Source organism: Ranitomeya variabilis, chromosome 8, assembly GCF_051348905.1.
Source record: "Ranitomeya variabilis isolate aRanVar5 chromosome 8, aRanVar5.hap1, whole genome shotgun sequence".
Classification (NCBI taxonomy): Eukaryota; Metazoa; Chordata; class Amphibia; order Anura; family Dendrobatidae; genus Ranitomeya; species Ranitomeya variabilis.
This window is the reverse complement of record NC_135239.1, coordinates 122390317-122410480: the sequence shown is the minus strand read 5'-3', so window position 1 is coordinate 122410480 and position 20164 is coordinate 122390317. Positions and strand designations below refer to the sequence as shown.

The window sequence follows — 20164 nt, the reverse complement described above, 5'->3', positions numbered from 1 at the left end:
ATTGGGTTTCGTGTTTCGGTCGATCCCCGACTTTTAGCGATAATCGGCCGACTGCACTCGACTCGACTCTGGACTAAGTCGGGTTTCACAAAACCCGACTCGATCTTAAAAAAATGAAAGTCGCTCAACCCTATCGGCTACCAATTATGGCATTCGACAGACTGCTTACCATCCTGGCACCCCATTTGGCACTGCAAGACACAGTGATGAGGAAGTCCATCTCTGCAGAGGAAAGGCTGCTCATCACCTAGCGGTAAGTAACAATTTTTCGGGGGGAATGTCGTTAGGTCTCTATTTTACACGTCTCTGTGTCCAGTATGTGTGATTAAACCCACCCAGTCCTCCTGTTGGACGGGGGGCACACATACACACACACACACACACGTGAGATACGGATGAGTGTTGCATGGTAATCCCCGGCCCTGCCGCCTGCACTCTGGAGCGGAGTGTGCACCCACATACCAATACATGGAGCCGCACGATCCACAACGGAGTGCACGCAGCAGGTCCGGGGATTACCATGCAACACTCGGTCATATCTCGCATGCGTGTGTGCACAAGTCCCATCAGGCTTTTTATTTAATGTTTTTTACACCCTTTGTGTTGTGCTGGGTGTTAATGCCATCATTATTGAATGGTACTGGACGCATATTATAGCGGCTTTAACTTGTGACATGTTGTAATTACCTTTTTGTGTGACATTTCTAATTTTCTTTTTTGTTTCTTTGCAGATTTTTGGCCACAGGAGAGAGCTATACATCACTGCACCTCCAATTTAGAGTTGGTAAATCTAACATCTCTAACATTGTGAGGTGTACATGTACCGTCATCTGGCAGAAGTTGCAGCCCATGGTGATGCCTTCCCCCACCGAGGAGACTTGGCTGCAGGTTGCAGCAGGCTTTCAGTCTGTGGCCAATTTCCCAAACTGCATAGGTGCAGTCGATGGTAAACATGTTAGGGTTCAGCAGCCACCACGATCAGGATCACGAATTATAAGAAGTATTTTTCAGTGGTCCTGATGGCGGTGGCTGATGCCCATTACAAATTTGTTGCCATTGATGTTGGTGCCTATGGTAGTACTGGGGATTCTCGGGTGTTGCGAACGTCACAGATTGGGATGCAAATTCTTCGAGATGGCAGCACGCTCCCAGCCCCAAGACCTTTGCCGGGTTCCACACATCCAGTGCCCTTTGTGATGGTATCGGATGAGGCATTTCCCTTAACAACAACCCTGCTGCGCCCATACCCACGAAGGGGACTGGATGCCCGACGGAGTATTTTTAATTATCGGCTGAGTCGTGCACGCAGATATGTGGAATGCACCTTTGGGATCATGACCAGTCAGTGGAGGATCTTTCACACTGCCATTCAGTTGGACACAGACACCGTTGATGCTGTGATAAAGGCTTGCTGTGTACTCCACAACTATGCTCGTGAGTACAACACTGACGTAGATGTGGAGTACCAGCAGCCAGTATTTAATCCAGTTGTCAACGGGGGTCTGGGCAGGCCGTCCAACTCTGGTGTGCGTGTGAGAGAATCCTTCACTGACTACTTTATGAGTCCTGAAGGTGCCGTGCACTGGCAATTCTCCTGTGCTGGTGTTGAGCAGCCTGACCAGCAGAGAAGGATGCATCTACACTGACTGTCCCCAAAAAGTTGCCAACATCGCTGCTAACAGTTGTGAAAAGATCATGAAGAATGATAAACGACAGCAATCAACACAAAATTTTGTTTCCAAAAATTTGGTTGTAATTTAAATAAAAAATTTATTTGGGTTTAATTTGGTTTGTTTCTTTGTATGTCAAAAAAATGGGTGGTGTTTTCATAAATTAACAGCAGTATGAGATATACAATAGTTAACACATCAACCCCTAAACCACTAATTGATAGCCCATAAACCCAGGACAGCGGCCTTGTCCCCATTGTCTAAAAAGAAGAGAATATTTTTTTAAAACAAAAATTTATTTTAAAGAACACAAATTAGTGGTAATTTTTACAATTGATTTTTCAATTTGAAAAAAAATATATAAACAGCCCCTTTCAAAGCCAACATGCAACTGGAGCTACAAACAAAAGCTCAGGTCTGGACACCATAGTCATAGAAAAAAACACAAGAAAACCACAAGAAAAAATAAGTACATTATTTCTCGGATAATCATTAAAATTGTCAGTTTTTTGTTAAATATTAAAAATGACCAAAATATAACAGAAAAACCGTTTTAATACTGAAATATTCGAATATTAGGGAACGGGTGCACCACAACATCCACTATCACATAACAGGAGGGGAGAAGGACAGGAGTTGTCAAAGGAGTTATGTGTCCCTGTACATCTCTATTGAGACCTCCAGTGCCAGTACTCAGTTATATTTTTTACTCATTTGACAACGCATGTCCTTCTCCCCTCCTGTAATGTGATAGTGGATGTTTTGGTGCACTTGTTCCCTATTATTTGAATACCAATACGGTTTTTCTGTTATATTATGTTTTGTTCATTTTTATTATTTTCAATAAACTGATAAGTTTACCGATTATCACATATGATGAACTTCGTTTTTCTTGTGGTTTTCTGTGCAACTGGACCTGTAGCCCAATTTACGTTCAATAAAGAAAGGTGTACTCTGGAGAATCGAGGAAATTTGTTCCCTCTGTTTGAGAAGTTGCTCCCCCCAGCTGCTGCGAACTTCCTCTATCTCCATAACTTCCTTGGCTGCCTCTATCTCCATAACTTCTTTGGCTGCCTCTATCTCCATAACTTCCTTGGCTGCCTCTATCTCCATAACTTCCTTGGCTGTTGGCCAAATACTGGGGTCTTGTAGCTGGTGTTTCAGGTGTTCTGTGTCGGGGCCTGAAAAGTCCCAACACCCCCATCAGAACCTCATTGTATGGCGAAATAGGAGCAGGGTCCTCCAGAGCAGTGAGGGACATCTGGACCATAGACATAAAAAGAGATTGTCTATCCGGTGGCAGGGAGCGTGTTTTTCTTGCGACAGTTAGTGCAAACGAGTCGCAATGGTCGTCGCTAGTTGATTTTTTGATGAAATCCAAGGTGTCACAGGCAATTTGAACCGTTTGGTCCTCTTGGTTCTTCTTTGTTTTTTGTTTTTTTTTGTCTGCTGCCACCGGATAGACAGCTCTCTTCTCCACTCTCACAGCTTCTACGGAATCAGATGCTTCAGCAGCTGCTGAAGCAGATGTGGATGCAGCAGCTGTTGAAGTGGATGTTGATTCAGCAGAAGCTGTGGGAATGGAGGGAGAGATGGTCCCTCCCACTCCAGAGGAACTGCCTGCTCCATCCTCTGTGTCGCTGTCCTCGAAATCAGTTGCAGACATGTTTCCTTCCGTCCTGTGGGGGGAAAAAAAGATCATTAATAAAATTTTTAGCACAACATATTATATATAAATAATCTTGTGGAGTGGATTTTAACTTACTTTCTCAATGTCCTGCTGGTCACAATGAACTGTAGCTCTTCACTGAAGGGGAATTTTGTTTTGCTCGGCGAAGAGCCACTCTTTGAACAGTCATTTAGAAATTTGGTAAATCGGTCTCTGATGGAGCGCCAACGTTGCCTCACATCTTTATCTACCAAAAAAAGGTTCCAAAAAACAACAACAATTTTTTAGAGATCTAAACAAATGATACTTTTAATATACTCAAGGTTTACTAAATAAATGTAATTATAATTACCTATTTTCTGCTGTGTTGCCCCAGGATATTTGTCCCAATCCGGGAACATGTCGCGAACTATTTTGGTCCACGCGAGTTCCCTAAAGTATTTATCCTTATAGGATTCATCTGAAGGGTCCCACAGGGCCGGATAATCACGAACCTACAATGAATACAATAGTGTCATCTCATAATCTATAGAACGACCAAGTAATGTTACACAAATGCTTTTAAAAAGTTGAAATATATCAAAGTAACCCCTAATAAATGAACACAAGCACAAACTGAAAACACAAACACCAATAAAAACGTTCGTGTGCAGTTGTTTTACTACTAGCTCTGGCGCCGTCAATCCTGAGCGGTGTGTGCGCCAAACAACATTAAGTAAAAAATCCACTATAAACTGAAATAGTTAGGGTAGGGTTAGGGCTCATAACCCTAAGGACCCTACCCCTAAAGGGATCCGAACCCGAAAGGGATCCTACCCCTATAACCCTAAAGGGATCCTAACCCTACCCCTAACCCTAAAAGGACCCTAACCCTACCCCTAACCCTACCCCTAACCCTAAAGGGATCCTAACCCTAACCCTACCCCTACCCCTAAAGGGATCCTAACCCTACCCCTAACCCTACCCCTAACCCTACCCCTAACCCTAAAGGGATCCTAACCCTAACCCTACCCCTACCCCTAACCCTAAAGGGATCCTAGGGTTAATGATAGGGTTGCTATTGTAAGGTGGCATTAAGCACGGTTAATAATGGAGAGGCGTCAATAAGACGCCTATCCATTATTAATCCTATTAAAGGGTTACTATAATATATGTGGACCCCCCCAAAAAAAATACATAGGGTCCCCCTATATTTTTAGGCCAGAAAAGCTAGGCAGACAGCCGTGGGCCAATATTTGATGCCTGGGAAGGGGTTAAAATACCCATGGCTGTTCCCAGGCTATGAATATTAACCCACAGCTGTCTGCGCAGCCTTTCTGGCACTAAAATATAGGGGGTCCCGAAAAAAAAAGTGTTGGGGTCCCCCTATATTTTTAGGCCAGAAAGGCTAGGCAGACAGCCGTGGGCCAATATTTGAGGCCCGGGAAGGGGTTAAAATACCCATGGCTGTTCCCAGGCTATGAATATTAACCCACAGCTGTCTGCGCAGCCTTTCTGGCACTAAAATATAGGGGGCCCCGAAAAAAAAAAAGTGTTGGGGTCCCCCTATATTTTTAGGCCAGAAAGGCTACGCAGACAGCCGTGGGCTTATATTCATAGCCTAGGAAAGGGGCCATGGATATTTCCCCCCCCCCGGCTACAAATATAAGCCCACAGCCGCCCCGGAAAAGGCGCATCAAAAAGATGCGCCAATTCCGGCACTTAGCCCCTCTCTTCCCACTCCCGTGTAGCGGTGGGATATGGGGTAATGAGGGGTTAATGCCACCTTGCTATTGTAAGGTGGCATTAAGCCCGGTTAATAATGGAGAGGCGTCAATAAGACACCTATCCATTATTAAGCCAATGAAAGGGTTAAAAAAAACGCCACAAAGACTAGAAAAAAATATTTTAATGAAATAAAGACACACACTTTTTGACCAAATTTTATTAAACGCTCAATCCGTCCAGAAGACCCTCGACCTGAAAAAGAGGCAAAATAAAAAAACAAATTCATACTCCCTGGCCCTGTCCGCAGAAATCCATTGAGGGTCCCACGAAGATCTTCCATGGAGAACAGACACATCCAGAGATATGTCTGCTCTCCACGGCTGCAGCAACACACTGACAGGAGCCATAGTTCCTGTCGGTGTGTCACTGCGCATGCGCGAGCGAGTTTACCGGCGGTCATTGACCCCGGCACTCTCGCTTAATGGCAGTGCTGCGTGGGAAAGTTCAACGCAGCTGTACTGCCGTTAACCGAGACGCCGGAGCCATTAAACTCCGGAACAGTACGCGATACACTGCTAGGAGCTTCGCTCCTGGCAGTGTATCGCCGGAGAGCAGGGGATCGGCGTGGGACACTCGTTTTATGGATTCTGCGGACAGGGAGTATGAATTTTATTTTTTATTTTGTGATTTTTTCCTGGAGGATCGAGGGCTTCGCCTACAAGTGTGCTGTTGGTGAGTATATACTCTGTGTTATATGTTGTATGTACTGTACTGTGTGTCATGTATGTGTATTGTGTAACTTTACAACTGTGCTAAGTCGCCGGACACAGGGACAACTCTCCCATCCTAATACCGGATGGGAGTAGTAGTCCCATACGGCGACTTAGCACAATGGTGGCACTATCGTCGCATGGGGACACACACACAGACACACACACATACACACACACACACATACATACCAAATCAATCAGACGCCCGACATCGATCCCCATGCGACGGTATGCCTCCATGACAGTCTCTTCGGGAACGACACTACGCCCACGCACTTCTGCGCACCAACTTCCTCCCGCTTCCCCGCACTTCCTGCTGCAGCGGTTCTGCACCACAAACCGCAATAAAACCCGCAGATATATTTTTGATCTGCGGGTTTTACTGCGGGTTTGACCTCACAATGGAGGTCTATGGGTGCAGAACCACTGCTGTTTCGGACAAAAAAGTGACATGCTCCTTCTTTTTTCCCGCAGCTATTCAGCGCGGCTTTTTTTTTTAAATTCAGGATCATGTGCACAGTGGTTCCTGTTTTCCATAGGGTACATTGTACTGTACCCTGCATGGAAAAAAGCTGCGGAACCGCAGCGGCATAACCGTTGCGGCGCCGCAGTAAAAAACGCACTGTGTGAACATGGCCTTATTTAGCTTTCAAAACCGCATACAAAACCGCATCAAAAACGCATCAAAACCACGCAAAAACTGCATCAAAAATGTGCAAAAAATGCACCTGCGTTTTCTGCCAATAGCTGCGGATTTAGTGGAGAAAAATCCGCAGGCAAATCTGCAACGTGTGCACATACCCTAAGTGTTCAGTACTTCTAGAGCATCGCTGGAGAAATTGAGTTTGCGATGTGAGCCAGGGCTGCGGCATTTGCATGAAAATGCAACATGTTGCGCTCAGTGCAGGTCGTCGCACCGTCAAAACGAATGGGATATATCCAGGATGGTTCTACAGCCTCAGGACACCGTTACTACCATTGGCCACCAATGATTGGCACTATTCTGACTATAAGTACAAAACAATACGTATATCTTACCAGACATGGAAAATATATCACATACAAAAAGCAACGCTTTCTACTGCACAGGACTCTACCGGGCCTCCATTCAAAGCCTCTTAAGGTTACCTCTGATCTACTATCATTACCTGGTACATTTCATATTCTCCAAAGGTTACCATTTATTTACAGCCTACCACTATCCGGTACATCCCTTACTACATTAAACCCCATGATTAAGACCCAGGAGGGACGAAACGTCGGGTGTCTCTACTTTACTTGGTTTTGGACCAATTTTTGTAACTTGGCACTTTTTTCTTTGTCTAAAATAAAATTCCACAGATGGTTGCAAATCATTCCATTAGGGCTGTCCCACACGTCCAGATAATTCCGGTACCGGAAAATTCGGTACCGGAGTTATCCATGTCCGTGTGCCCCTACGTTTCTTGTGTACATCAGTGTGGCACACTTGCGGCACACGTGTGCCGCCCGTGTGCCCACTGGGTACCACACGCACCGTGCTGGGTACCACACGTACGAGCATCTGGTGCTGAATCCGCGATTCATATGTTCCCTGCAGCAGCGTTTGCTGCAGAGAAAATATGAATAATAGTGTTTAAAATAAAGATCTATGTGTCCGCCGCCCCCCCCCACCCCCTGTGCGCCCCCCCCGCTGTTCAGAAAATACTCACCCGCTCCCTCGTTGGCTGTCGGTGCTTCCTGGTCTGGCCGCGGCTTCCACTGTATGCGGTCACGTGGGGCCGCTCATTTACACTCATGAATAGGCGGCTCCACCCCTATAGGAGGTGGAGCCACATATTCATGAGTCTAATCGGCGGCCCCACGTGACCGCATACAGTAGAAGGGGCGGCTGGCACAGAACACTGCGAGGGAGGCGGGTGAGTATTTTCAGAACAGCGGGGGGTGCGCACAGGGGGTGGGGGGCGGCGGACACATAGATCTTTATTTTAAACACTATTATTCATATTTTCTCTGCAGCAAACACTGCTGCAGAGAAGATATGAATGGCGGCTTCAGCACCATGTGGGGGGGACAGCGCTTACTGTAGCGCTGTCTCCTGCACGCACACGGACTGCAGACGGACAACGTCCGTGTGCGGTCCGTGTTTTACATGGACCCATTGACTTTAATGGGTCCGTGTAATACATGCGCTCCCACGAACACTGACATGTCTCCGTGTTTGGCACACGGAGACACGGTCCGCAAAAAATCAATGACATCTGCACAGATGCATTGATTTTTATGGGTCTACGTGTGTCAGTGTCTCCGGTACATGAGGAAACTCACCTCACGTACCGGAGCCACTGACGTGTGAAACCGGCCTTAGAGTGTGCGCTGAATTTTTGCTATTTATTGCAGCAGATACGACAGCAAGCAGAGGTGGGAAGTTGTACCATTAGAGTCTATTGCAGCCAATGCGACAGCAAGCAGAGGTGGGAAGTTGTACCAATACAGTCAATTGCAGCAGATACGACAGCAAGCAGAGGTGAGAAGTTGTACCATTAGAGTCTATTGCAGCCGATGCGACAGCAAGCAGTGGTGGGAAGTTGTACCTGTGCGTGCAAGTTGTAGTGTTCACTTGGAACATGGACAGAGGATTTATTTTGACTCGGCAAACCTGATCCAGCAACTTCAAACACCACTTGAGACCACCCTCTTGGCATTTTTTGAACTTTGTCAACAAGATACATTTGCAAAAACAATACTCTACTGTGATCTACCAAAGTACTACACTTAGAATGCAACCAGAAAAACACGGGAATGGAGGAAACAGGGGCTTGATGTTGAAGGCCATCCAGGGGTCATAGCAAATGATACTCTTGGTCGCGTCTATATTGTTCATCCGCAATATGCAGAGTGCTTCTACCTGCGCATGGTACTTCATGTTGTCAAGGGTCCAACATCATTTTCTGATTTGAAGACTGTCGGAGGCCATGTTTCTGAAACATTCAGGGAAGCTTGCCAAAGATGAGGACTTCTGGAAAATGACACACACTAGGATAGGACTGTCAGTGAAACAGCAGCCACACAAACCCCAAAGCGACTAAAACACCTCTTTGCTATTCTTCTAACAACCTGTAACATTTCAAAACCCCTTGACATTTGGACAAAGTTCAAAACTGATCTCAATGAGGACATCCTCATGCAGGTTGAAAAGGAAAATCCTCAGCAACTTATCAACTTCACTGAATACATTTTCAACAAAACCTTAATTCTCCTTGAGGACCACTGCATATAACTGTCTGGAAAAGCATTACATCTACTTGGCTTGCCTACTCCAACAAGAAATCAGGAAGCTAACCAAATGTGCAGAGAGATTTTCAGAGAAACAAATTACAACATTGATGAACTCACAGCATTTGTCTCTCACAATGAGCCACTGTTGGTACCAGACCAAAGAAATGACTACAACCAAATTTTAAGTTTCACTGCAACCAACAAAAGTGTGATTCTCTTCCTAGATGCTCCAGGTGGAATAGGAAATAAACTTTTAATCAACTTGCTCCTAGCAAAATTTCGGCAACAACAAAAGATTGCACTTGCAGAGGTGTCTTCTGGAATTGCAGCTACACTTTTAACTGGTGGTAGGACGGCACATTCGACATTCAAGCTACCACTTAAAGGGAACCTGTCACCACGTTTTTGGAAGATGGGATAAAAATAGCGTTAAATAGGGGCAGAGGTGGGCGTTACATTAGTGTGTGTGTTATGCGTTTATTACCCACCTAAGTTGCCGAAATAACTTTGCAAAGTCTCCGTTTTCGCCTGTCAATCAGGCTGGTCAGGTCACATGGGCGTGGTGTCTTCACCCAGATTTGGCGTAGTTTTCCGTTGGTGGCGTAGTGGTGTGCGCATGCCCAAAGTCCGGAATCCTCTTCCAGGGGATTTAAAATAGCGCGGTGTTCGTTATTGCATTGGTGATCGGTGGGCGCGGCCATCTTCCTTTGGCCGCGCGTGCGCAGAAGCGGCGCTCTGCTGGCCGCGGCTTCAGGAAAATGGCCGCGGGATGCCGCGCGTGCGCAGATGGATATCGCGGCGGCCATTTTCCTGAAGCCGCGGCCAGCAGAGCGCCGCTTCTGCGCACGCGCGGCCAAAGGAAGATGGCCGCGCCCACCGATCACCAATGCAATAACGAACACCGCGCTATTTTAAATCCCCTGGAAGAGGATTCCGGACTTTGGGCACGCGCACACCACTACGCCACCAACGGAAAACTACGCCAAATCTGGGGGAAGACAACGCCCATGCGACCTGACCAGCCTGATTGACAGGCGAAAACGGAGACTTTGCAAAGTTATTTCGGCAACTTAGGTGGGTAATAAACGCATAACACACACACTAATGTAACGCCCACCTCTGCCCCTATTTAACACTATTTTTATCCCATCTTCCAAAAACGTGGTGACAGGTTCCCTTTAACCTGTCTCACAGTGACAGCACAGATTGCAACTCTGCCTAAGTATCAGGACAGGCCAAACTGCTTCAAAAGTGCAGTGCCATCATTTGTGATGAATGCACGATGTCACACAAGAGGGCTCTGGAAGCAGTGAACAGACTGCTGCAAGACTTGCATGGAAACAATTCTATCATGGGCTCTTCAGCTAGTTACCTCATAAAGGGACAGTGGTCAGAATTGTAAAAATTGGCTTGGTCATTAACAAAGGGGTTAATTAGCACCTGTACTCTTTCCCCCAATTTATTACCAGTCACTGCATACTCAACGCCCCCCACTATGTACCTCCCGCTCCTTCGATTCCCCTTCTGTCCCAATTCATTGTCATGTCTTCTCTCTCTCACCCTCTGTTCATTATCAACAGCTCTCCCCCACATTCAATATATCATTTACTCCCCCAGCCTCAAAATTAATTGTTTGCTCTCCCCCAGAACATAATTTGCTCTCCCTGCTCCCACCTTCAATTCAATTGCTGTCCCCCTTCACTCACTCTTAATCATTTGCAGTCTCCTATCCCCTCCATTTCATCATGTGCAGTCCCCTTTAACCCCTTCATCATGTGCAGTCCTCACCCCTTCATCATGTGCAGTCCCCTCTAACCCTCCCATTTCATCATGTGCAGTCCCCACCCACACTTCATTATGTGTAGTCCCCTCCCCCACTTCACCATGTGCAGTGCCCTTTAACCCCCCACTTCATCATGTGTAGTCCCCTTTAACTCCCCCACTTCATCATGTGCAGTCCCTTTTAACCCCCCACTTCATTATGTAAAGTCCACACTCTCACCCCCCACATCATCATTTGCAGTCCCCACCCCCACTTCATCATGTGCAGTCCCCTTTATCCCCCCACTTCATCATTTGCAGATCCTCCTCCCCTCACCCATTTAACTCATTTTATAAAGAAAAAAAGTTTTGTATACTTACCTCACAGAGGTTCTTCAGCAGCGCAGCTCTGCTTCCAGCGTCCGGTACGTCGGCGCGCACACGTCACCTGACAGGAAGTACTCAGAAGATGAAGGGGTGGGAGCTGCACAGCCATCAAGGTTAGACGGCCGTGCCCAGCTGCAAAAAAGCTCCCGGGCCCCAGCGCCAACGTGTGCGCTGCAGCGTGCACCACTTTAATGCACGATTGGGCCCAGTGAACAGAAGAACATAAGCGGGGCCCTGTGTTATGGTCTGGTGATTAAGGAGCGACATGCGACTAGCTCTGAGCAGGTGGTAACTATACTGACCGCAGTTCCTAATCTTAACACAGACACTAGCAGTAGCCGTGGGATGTTCCTGTCACTCCCTAGACACCTCTTCACAGCCGGAGAACTAGCTACCCCTAAAGGTAGAAACAGGAAAGCTATCTTGCCTCAGAGAAAATCCCCAAAGGATAGACAGCCCCCCCACAAATAATGACTGTGAGTGGAGAAGGAAATGACATACGTAGTATGAAACAAGATTTAGCAAAGGAGGCCACTACTAGCTAGACAGAATTAGTACAGAACAGAAAACTGTGCGGTCAGTAATAAAAACTAGAAAAAGTCCACCGCAGAGAAATGCAAAAATCTCCACACCTGACTATAGGTGTGGAGGGCAAACTCTGCTGCCTAGAGCTTCCAGCTTAGCTAAATAGATCCATACTGATAAGCTGGACAAATGAGCAAAACATAGAAAATGCCAAACAACAAAGTCCACAACAAGTGAACTGCAAAAAGACAAGCAAGGACTTAGCTTTGCTGAAATGGTCAGAGTGACAGGGAAATCCTCAGAGAGCCATGACTCCAAGCTCAACAATTGACAACTGGCATTGAATTAGGGATAAGGCTAGACTAATATAGCCGAGCCAGAAAAACGATCAGTGGGAACAGCTGCTGATGCTAAATCCAAGAAGCAGCCATACCACTCAAAACCACAGGAGGGAGCCCAAGAGCAGAATTCACAAAAATGCTACTTATAACCACCGGAGGGAGCCCAAGAGAGGAATTCACAACAGTACCCCCCTTTTGAGGAGGCGTCACCGAACCCTCACCAGAGCCCCCAGGCCGATCAGGACGAGCCAAATGGAAAGCACGAACCAAATCGGCGGCATGGACATCGGAGGCAACCACCCAAGAATTATCCTCCTGGCCATAACCCTTCCACTTGACAAGATACTGAAGCCTCCGCCTCGAAAAACGAGAATCCAAAATTTTCTCAACCACATATTCCAACTCCCCCTCAACCAACACCGAGGCAGGAGGATCAACAGATGGAACAACGGGTACCACATATCTCCGCAACAAAGATCTATGGAAAACATTGTGGATGGCAAAAGAGGCTGGAAGGGCCAAACGCAAAGACACTGGATTAATAATCTCAGAGATCTTATAAGGACCAATAAACCGAGGCTTAAACTTAGGGGAAGAAAGCTTCATAGGAACATGACGAGAGGATAACCAGAGGAAATCCCCCACACGAAGCCGAGGACCAACACACCGACGGCGGTTAGCAAAACGCTGAGCCTTTTCCTGGGACAATGTCAAATTGTCTACCACATGAGTCCAAATCTGCTGCAACCTGTCCATCACAGAATCCACACCAGGACAATCAGAAGGCTCAACCTGCCCTGAAGAAAAACGAGGATGGAAACCAAAATTACAAAAGAAAGGCGAAACCAAAGTAGCCGAACTGGCCCGATTATTAAGGGCAAACTCGGCCATCGGCAAGAAAGCCACCCAATCATCCTGATCAGCAGACACAAAGCATCTCAAATAGGTTTCCAAGGTTTGATTAGTTCGCTCAGTTTGGCCATTTGTCTGAGGATGGAACGCCGAAGAATTAGACAAATTAATTCCCATCTTAGCACAAAAGGCCCGCCAAAACCTGGAAACAAACTGGGAACCTCTGTCAGACACAATATTCTCTGGAATGTCATGCAAACGAACCACATGCTGAAAAAATAATGGAACCAAATCAGAGGAGGAAGGCAATTTAGGCAAAGGTACCAAATGGACCATTTTAGAGAACCGGTCACAAACCACCCAGATAACAGACATCCTCTGGGACACAGGAAGATCCGAAACAAAATCCATGGAAATATGCGTCCAAGGTCTCTCCGGGACAGGCAAAGGCAAAAGCAACCCACTAGCGCGGGAACAACAAGGCTTAGCCCGGGCACAAGTCCCACAGGACTGCACAAAAGAACGCACATTCTGCGACAAGGAAGGCCACCAAAAGGACCTAGCAACTAAATCTCTGGTACCAAAAATCCCAGGATGACCGGCCAACACAGAACAATGGACCTCAGAAATTACCTTACTTGTCCATCTATCAGGAACAAACAGCTTCCCCACAGGACAGCGGTCAGGTTTATCAGCCTGAAATTCCTGAAGCGCCCGCCGCAAATCAGGGGAGATGGCAGACAGAATCACCCCTTCCCTAAGAATGCCAACCGGCTCAAGGACTCCAGGAGAATCAGGCAAAAAACTGCTAGAGAGGGCATCCGCCTTAACATTCTTAGATCCTGGAAGATATGAGACCACAAAATCAAAACGGGAGAAAAACAGGGACCACCGAGCCTGTCTAGGGTTCAGCCGCTTGGCCGACTCGAGGTAAATCAGATTCTTATGATCGGTCAAGACCACAATGCGGTGCTTGGCTCCCTCAAGAAAATGTCGCCATTCCTCAAATGCCCACTTCATAGCCAACAACTCCCGATTGGCGACATCATAATTGCGTTCCGCAGGCGAAAACTTTCGGGAAAAGAAGGCACATGGCTTCATCAAGGAACCATCAGAATTCCTCTGTGACAAAACGGCCCCTGCCCCAATCTCAGAAGCATCAACCTCAACCTGAAAAGGAAGAGAAACATCCGGCTGACGCAAGACAGGGGCAGAAGTAAATCGGCGTTTAACCCCTTCATGACCCAGCCTATTTTGGCCTTAATGACCTTGCCGTTTTTTGCAATTCTGACCAGTGTCCCTTTATGAGGTAATAACTCAGGAACGCTTCAACGGATCCTAGCGATTCTGAGATTGTTTTTTCATGACATATTGGGCTTCATGTTAGTTGTAAACTTAGGTCGATAATTTTTGAGTTTATTTGTGAAAAAAATGGAAATTTGGCGAAAATTTTGAAAATTTCGCAATTTTCACATTTTGAATTTTTATTCTGTTAAACCAGAGAGTTATGTGACACAAGATAGTTAATAAATAACGTTTCCCACATGTCTACTTTATATCAGCACAATTTTGGAAACAAATTTTTTTTTTGCTAGGAAGTTATAAGGGTTAAAATTTGACCAGTGATTTCTCATTTTTACAACAAAATTTACAAAACCATTTTTTTTAGGGACCACCTCACATTTGAAGTCATTTTGAGGGTTCTACATGGCTGAAAATACCCAAAAGTGACACCATTCTAAAAACTGCACCCCTCAAGGTGCTCAAAACCACATTCAAGAAGTTTATTAACCCTTCAGGTGTTTCACAGCAGCAGAAGCAACATGGAAGGAAAAAATGAACATTTAACTTTTTAGTCACAAAAATGATCTTTTAGCAACAATTTTTTTATTTTCCCAAGGGTAAAAGGAGAAACTGGACCACGGACGTTGTTGTCCAATTTGTCCTGAGTACGCGGATACCTCATATGTGGGGGTAAACCACTGTTTGGGCGCACGGCAGGGCTCGGAAGGGAAGGAGCGCCATTTGACTTTTTCAATGAAAATGTGCCTAAACATTGGAGCTCCCCCACAAGTGACCCCATTTTGGAAAATAGACCCCCAAGGAACTTATCTAGAAGCATAGTGAGCACTTTAAACCCCCAGGTGCTTCACAAATTGATCCGTAAAAATGAAAAAGTACTTTTTTTTCACAAAAAAATTATTTTAGCCTCAATTTTTTCATTTTCACATGGGCAACAGGATAAAATGGATCCTAAATTTTGTTGGGCAATTTCTCCTGAGTACACTGATACCTCACATGTGGGGGTAAACCACTGTTTGGGCACATGGTAAGGCTCGGAAGGGAAGGAGCGCCATTTGACTTTTTGAATGAAAAATTATCTCCATCGTTAGCGGACACCATGTCGCGTTTGGAGAGCCCCTCTGTGCCTAAACATTGGAGATCCCCTACAAGTGCCCCCTTTTGGAAACTAGACCCCCCAAGGAACTTATCTAGAGGCATAGTGAGCACTTTAAACCCCCAGGTGCTTCACAAATTGATCCGCAAAAATGAAAAAGTACTTTTTTTTCACACAAAATTTCTTTTAGCCTCAATTCTTTCATTTTCACATGGGCAACAGGATAAAATGGATCCTAAAATTTGTTGGGCAATTTCTCCTGAGTACGCCGATACCTCATATGTGGGGGTAAACCACTGTTTGGGTGCATGGCAAGGCTCGGAACGGGAGGCGTGCCATTTGACTTTTTGAATGGAAAATTAGCTCCAATCGTTAGCGGACACCATGTCGCGTTTGGAGAGCCCCTCTGTGCCTAAACATTGGAGATCCCCTACAAGTGACCCCATTTTGGAAACTAGACCCCCCAAGGAACTTATCTAGATGCATAGTGAGCACTTATAACTCCCAGGTGCTTCACAGAAGTTTATAACGCAGAGCTGTGAAAATAAAAAATAATTTTTCTTTCCTCAAAAATGATTTTTAGCCCAGAATTTTTTATTTTCCCAAGGTTAATAGGAGAAATTTGACCTCAAAAGTTGTTGTCCAGTTTCTCCTGAGTACGCTGATACCCCATATGTGGGGGTAAACCACTGTTTGGGCACATGCCGGGGCTCGGAAGGGAAGTAGTGATGATTTGGAATGCAGACTTTGATGGAATGGTCTGCGTGAATCATGTTACGTTTGCAGAGCCCCTGATGTGCCTAAACAGTAGAAACCCCCCACAAGTGACCCCATTTTGGAAACTAGACCCCCCAAGGAACTTATCTAGATGTGTGGTGAGCATGTTCAACCCCCAAGTGCTTCACAGAAGTTTACAACGCAGAGCCGTGAAAATAAAAAATCATTTTTCTTTCCTCAAAAAAGATGTTTTAGCAAGCAATTGTTTATTTTCACAAGGGTAACTGGAGAAATTGGACCCCAATGTTTGTTGCCCAGTTTGTTGTGAGTACGCTGATACCTCATATGTGGGGGTAAACCACTGTTTGGGCGCACGTCAGGGCTCGGAAGGGAAGTAGTGACATTTGAAATGCAGACTTTGATGGAATGGTCTGCAGGCGTCACGTTGCATTTGCAGAGCCCCTGATGTGCCTAAACAGTATAAACACCCCATAATTGACCCCATTTTGGAAACTAGACCCCAAAAGGATCTTATCTAGATGTGAGGTGAGCACTTTCAACCCCCAAGTTGAGCCGTGAAAATAAAAAATAATTGTTCTTTCCTCAAAAATTATGTTTTAGCAAGTAATTTTTTATTTTTGCAAGGGTAACAGGAGAAATTGGACCACAACACTTGTTGCCCAGTTTATCCTGAGTACGCTGGTACCCCATATGTGGGGGTAAACCACTGTTTGGGCGCACGTCGGGGCTTGGAAGGGAGGGCGCACCATTTGACTTTTTGAACGCAAGATTGGCTGGAATCAATGGTGGTGCCATGTTGCGTTTGGAGACCCCTGATGTGCCTAAACAGTGGAAACCCCTCAATTCTAACTTCAACACTAACCCCAACACACCCCTAACCCTAATCCCAACTGTAGCCATAACCCTAATCGCAACCCTAACCCCAACACACCCCTAACCACAACCCTAACCCCAACACACCCGTAACCCTAATTCCAACCCTAACCCTAATCCTAACCCTAATCCCAACCCTACCCACAACTATAACCCCAACACAACCCTAACCCTATCCTTAACCCTAACCACAAGCCTAATCTTAACCCTATTTCCAACCTTAGCCCTAATTCCAACCCTAAGGGTACCGTCTCACATAACGATTTACCAACGATCACGACCAGCGATACGACCTGGCCGTGATCGTTGGAAAGTCGTTGTGTGGTCGCTGGGGAGCTGTCACACAGACCGCTCTCCAGCGACCAACGATGCCAAGGTCCCAGGTAACCAGGGTAAACATCGGGTTACTAAGCGCAGGGCCGCGCTTAGTAACCCGATGTTTACCGTGGTTACCAGCGTAAAAGTAAAAAAAAAAAAAACCGTACATACTCACATTTCGGTGTCCTTCAGGTCCCTTGCCGTCTGCTTCCCGCTCTGACTGAGTGCCGCCGTACGGTGAGAGCAGAGCGCAGCGGTGACGTCACTGCTGTGCTGTGCTCTCACTTTCCGGCCGGCAGACAGTCAGAGCGGGAAGCAGACGGCAAGGGACCTGAAGGACGCCGAAATGTGAGTATGTATGGTTTGTTTTTTTTTACTTTTACGCTGGTAACCACGGTAAACATCGGGTTACTAAGCGCGGCCCTGCGCTTAGTAACCCGATGTTTACCCTGGTTACAAGCGAACGCATCGCTGGATCGCTGTCACACACAACGATCCAGCGATGACAGCGGGAGATCCAGCGACAAAAGAAAGTTCCAAACGATCTGCTACGACGTACGATTCTCAGCAGGGTCCCTGATCGCTGCTGCGTGTCAGACACAGCGATATCGTATGGATAGCGCTGGAACGTCACGGAACGTACCATCGTAGCGATCAAAGTGCCACTGTGAGACGGTACCCTAACTCTAATTCCAACCCTAACCCTAAGGCTATGTGCCCACTTTGCGGATTCGTGTGAGATTTTTCCGCACCATTTTTGAAAAATCCGCAGGTAAAAGGCACTGCGTTTTACCTGCGGATTTACAGCGGATTTCCAGTGTTTTTTTGTGCGGATTTCACCTGCGGATTCCTATTGAGGAACAGGTGTAAAACGCTGCGGAATCCGCACAAAATTGACATGCTGCGGAAAATACAACACAGCGTTTCCGCACGGTATTTTCCGCACCATGGGCACAGCGGATTTGGTTTTCCATAGGTGTACATGGTACTGTAAACCTGATGGAAAACTGCTATGAATTCGCAGCGGCCAATCCGCTGCAGATCCGCGGCCAATCCGCTGCGGATCCGCGGCCAATCCGCTGCGGATCTGCGGCAATCCGCTGCGGATTCGCAGCCAAATCCGCACTGTGTGCACATGCCCTAACCCTACCCCTAACCCTAACCCTAATTCTAACCCTAGTTCTAACCCTAACCCTAGTAGAAAAAGAAAAAAAATATATTTTATTTATTTTTATTATTGCCCCTACCTATGATAAAGGGGGGTCATTTACTATTTTTTTTATTTTGATCACTGTGATAGGCTATATCGCAGTGATCAAAATACATCTGAAACGAATCTGCCAGCCGTCAGATTCGGCGGGCGCAGTGCGCATGCGCCCGCCATTTTGGAAGATGGCGGCGCCCATGGAGAAGCCGGACGGACACCGGGATGCCCGGTAAGTATGAAGGGGGGTGATCGGATCACGGGGGGGGGGACCGGAGCACAGGGGGGGGGACCGGAGCACGGGGGGAGCGGACAAGAGGACGGAGGAGCAGACAGGACGACTTAGGGGGGCGGACCACGTAACGGAGCACTGGGGAGGAGATCGGTGGGTGTGGGGGGGGACAGATTAGGTTTTCCAGCCATGGCCGATGATATTGCAGCATCGGCCATGGCTGGATTGTAATATTTCACAGTTTTTTTGGGTGAAATATTACAAATCGCTCTGATTGGCAGTTTCACTTTCAACAGCCAATCAGAGTGATCGTAGCCACGAGGGGGTGAAGCACCACTCCCCCTGTTCCTGCAGATCGGGTGAAATTGGAGTTAACCCTTTCACCCGATCTGCAGGAGCGCGATCCCTCCATGACGCATACGCTGCGTCACAGGTCGGATTGGCACCGACTTTCATGACGCAGCATATGCGTCAAAGGTCGGGAAGGGGTTAAGCTCCTGAAAGGCCTCAACAGCCTCAGAGGACCAATTAGTCACATCAGTGCCTTTCTTTGTCAAATCGGTCAGGGGTTTAACCACACTAGAGAAGTTGGCAATGAAACGGCGATAAAAATTAGCAAAGCCCAAAAATTTCTGAAGGCTCTTCACAGATGTGGGTTGAATCCAGTCATGAATGGCTTGGACCTTAACAGGATCCATTTCTATAGACGAAGGAGAAAAAATAAACCTCAAAAAAGAGACCTTCTGAACTCCAAATAGGCACTTAGATCCCTTCACAAATAGAGCATTATCACGAAGGATCTGGAATACCATCCTGACCTGCTTCACATGAGACTCCCAATCATTGGAAAAAATCAAAATATCATCCAAATACACAATCAAAAATTTGTCAAGATAATTGCGGAAAATATCATGCATAAAGGACTGAAATACAGAAGGAGCATTAGAAAGCCCGAAAGGCATCACCAGGTATTCAAAATGGCCTTCGGGCGTATTAAATGCAGTTTTCCATTCGTCACCCTGTTTAATACGAACAAGATTATATGCACCTCGAAGGTCAATCTTGGTAAACCAACTAGCCCCCTTAATCCGAGCAAACAAATCAGAGAGCAAAGGTAAAGGGTATTGGAATTTGACCGTGATCTTATTAAGAAGGCGATAATCAATACAGGGTCTCAAGGAGCCAGCCTTCTTGGCAACAAAAAAGAATCCCGCTCCCAATGGTGACGAAGACGGCCGAATATGCCCCTTCTCTAAAGACTCCTTAACATAGCTCCGCATGGCAGCATGCTCTGGCACAGACAGATTGAAAAGTCAGCCCTTAGGGAACTTACAGCCAGGAATCAAGTCAATAGCACAACCACAGTCCCTATGTGGAGGAAGGGAACTGGAATTGGGCTCATCAAATACATCCTGGAAATCTGACAAAAATTCAGGAACATCAGAAGAGGGGGAAGAG

At 46.5% G+C, this 20164-nt stretch overlaps 1 protein-coding gene across 1 annotated transcript; it reads right to left on the bottom strand.

Annotated features, from left to right (window-relative positions):
- Positions 1–2523: 2523 nt before the first annotated feature.
- LOC143787919 (uncharacterized) lies at positions 2524–4001 on the bottom strand. The gene is made up of 3 exons (XM_077277097.1): positions 3692–4001; positions 3436–3586; positions 2524–3349 (listed from the first exon to the last, which is right to left on the bottom strand). The coding sequence occupies exons 1-3, from the start codon at positions 3738–3740 to the stop codon at positions 2605–2607; spliced, it is 945 nt and encodes a 314-aa protein (XP_077133212.1). The 5' UTR covers positions 3741–4001; the 3' UTR covers positions 2524–2604.
- Between the last annotated feature and the right edge of the window lie 16163 nt (positions 4002–20164).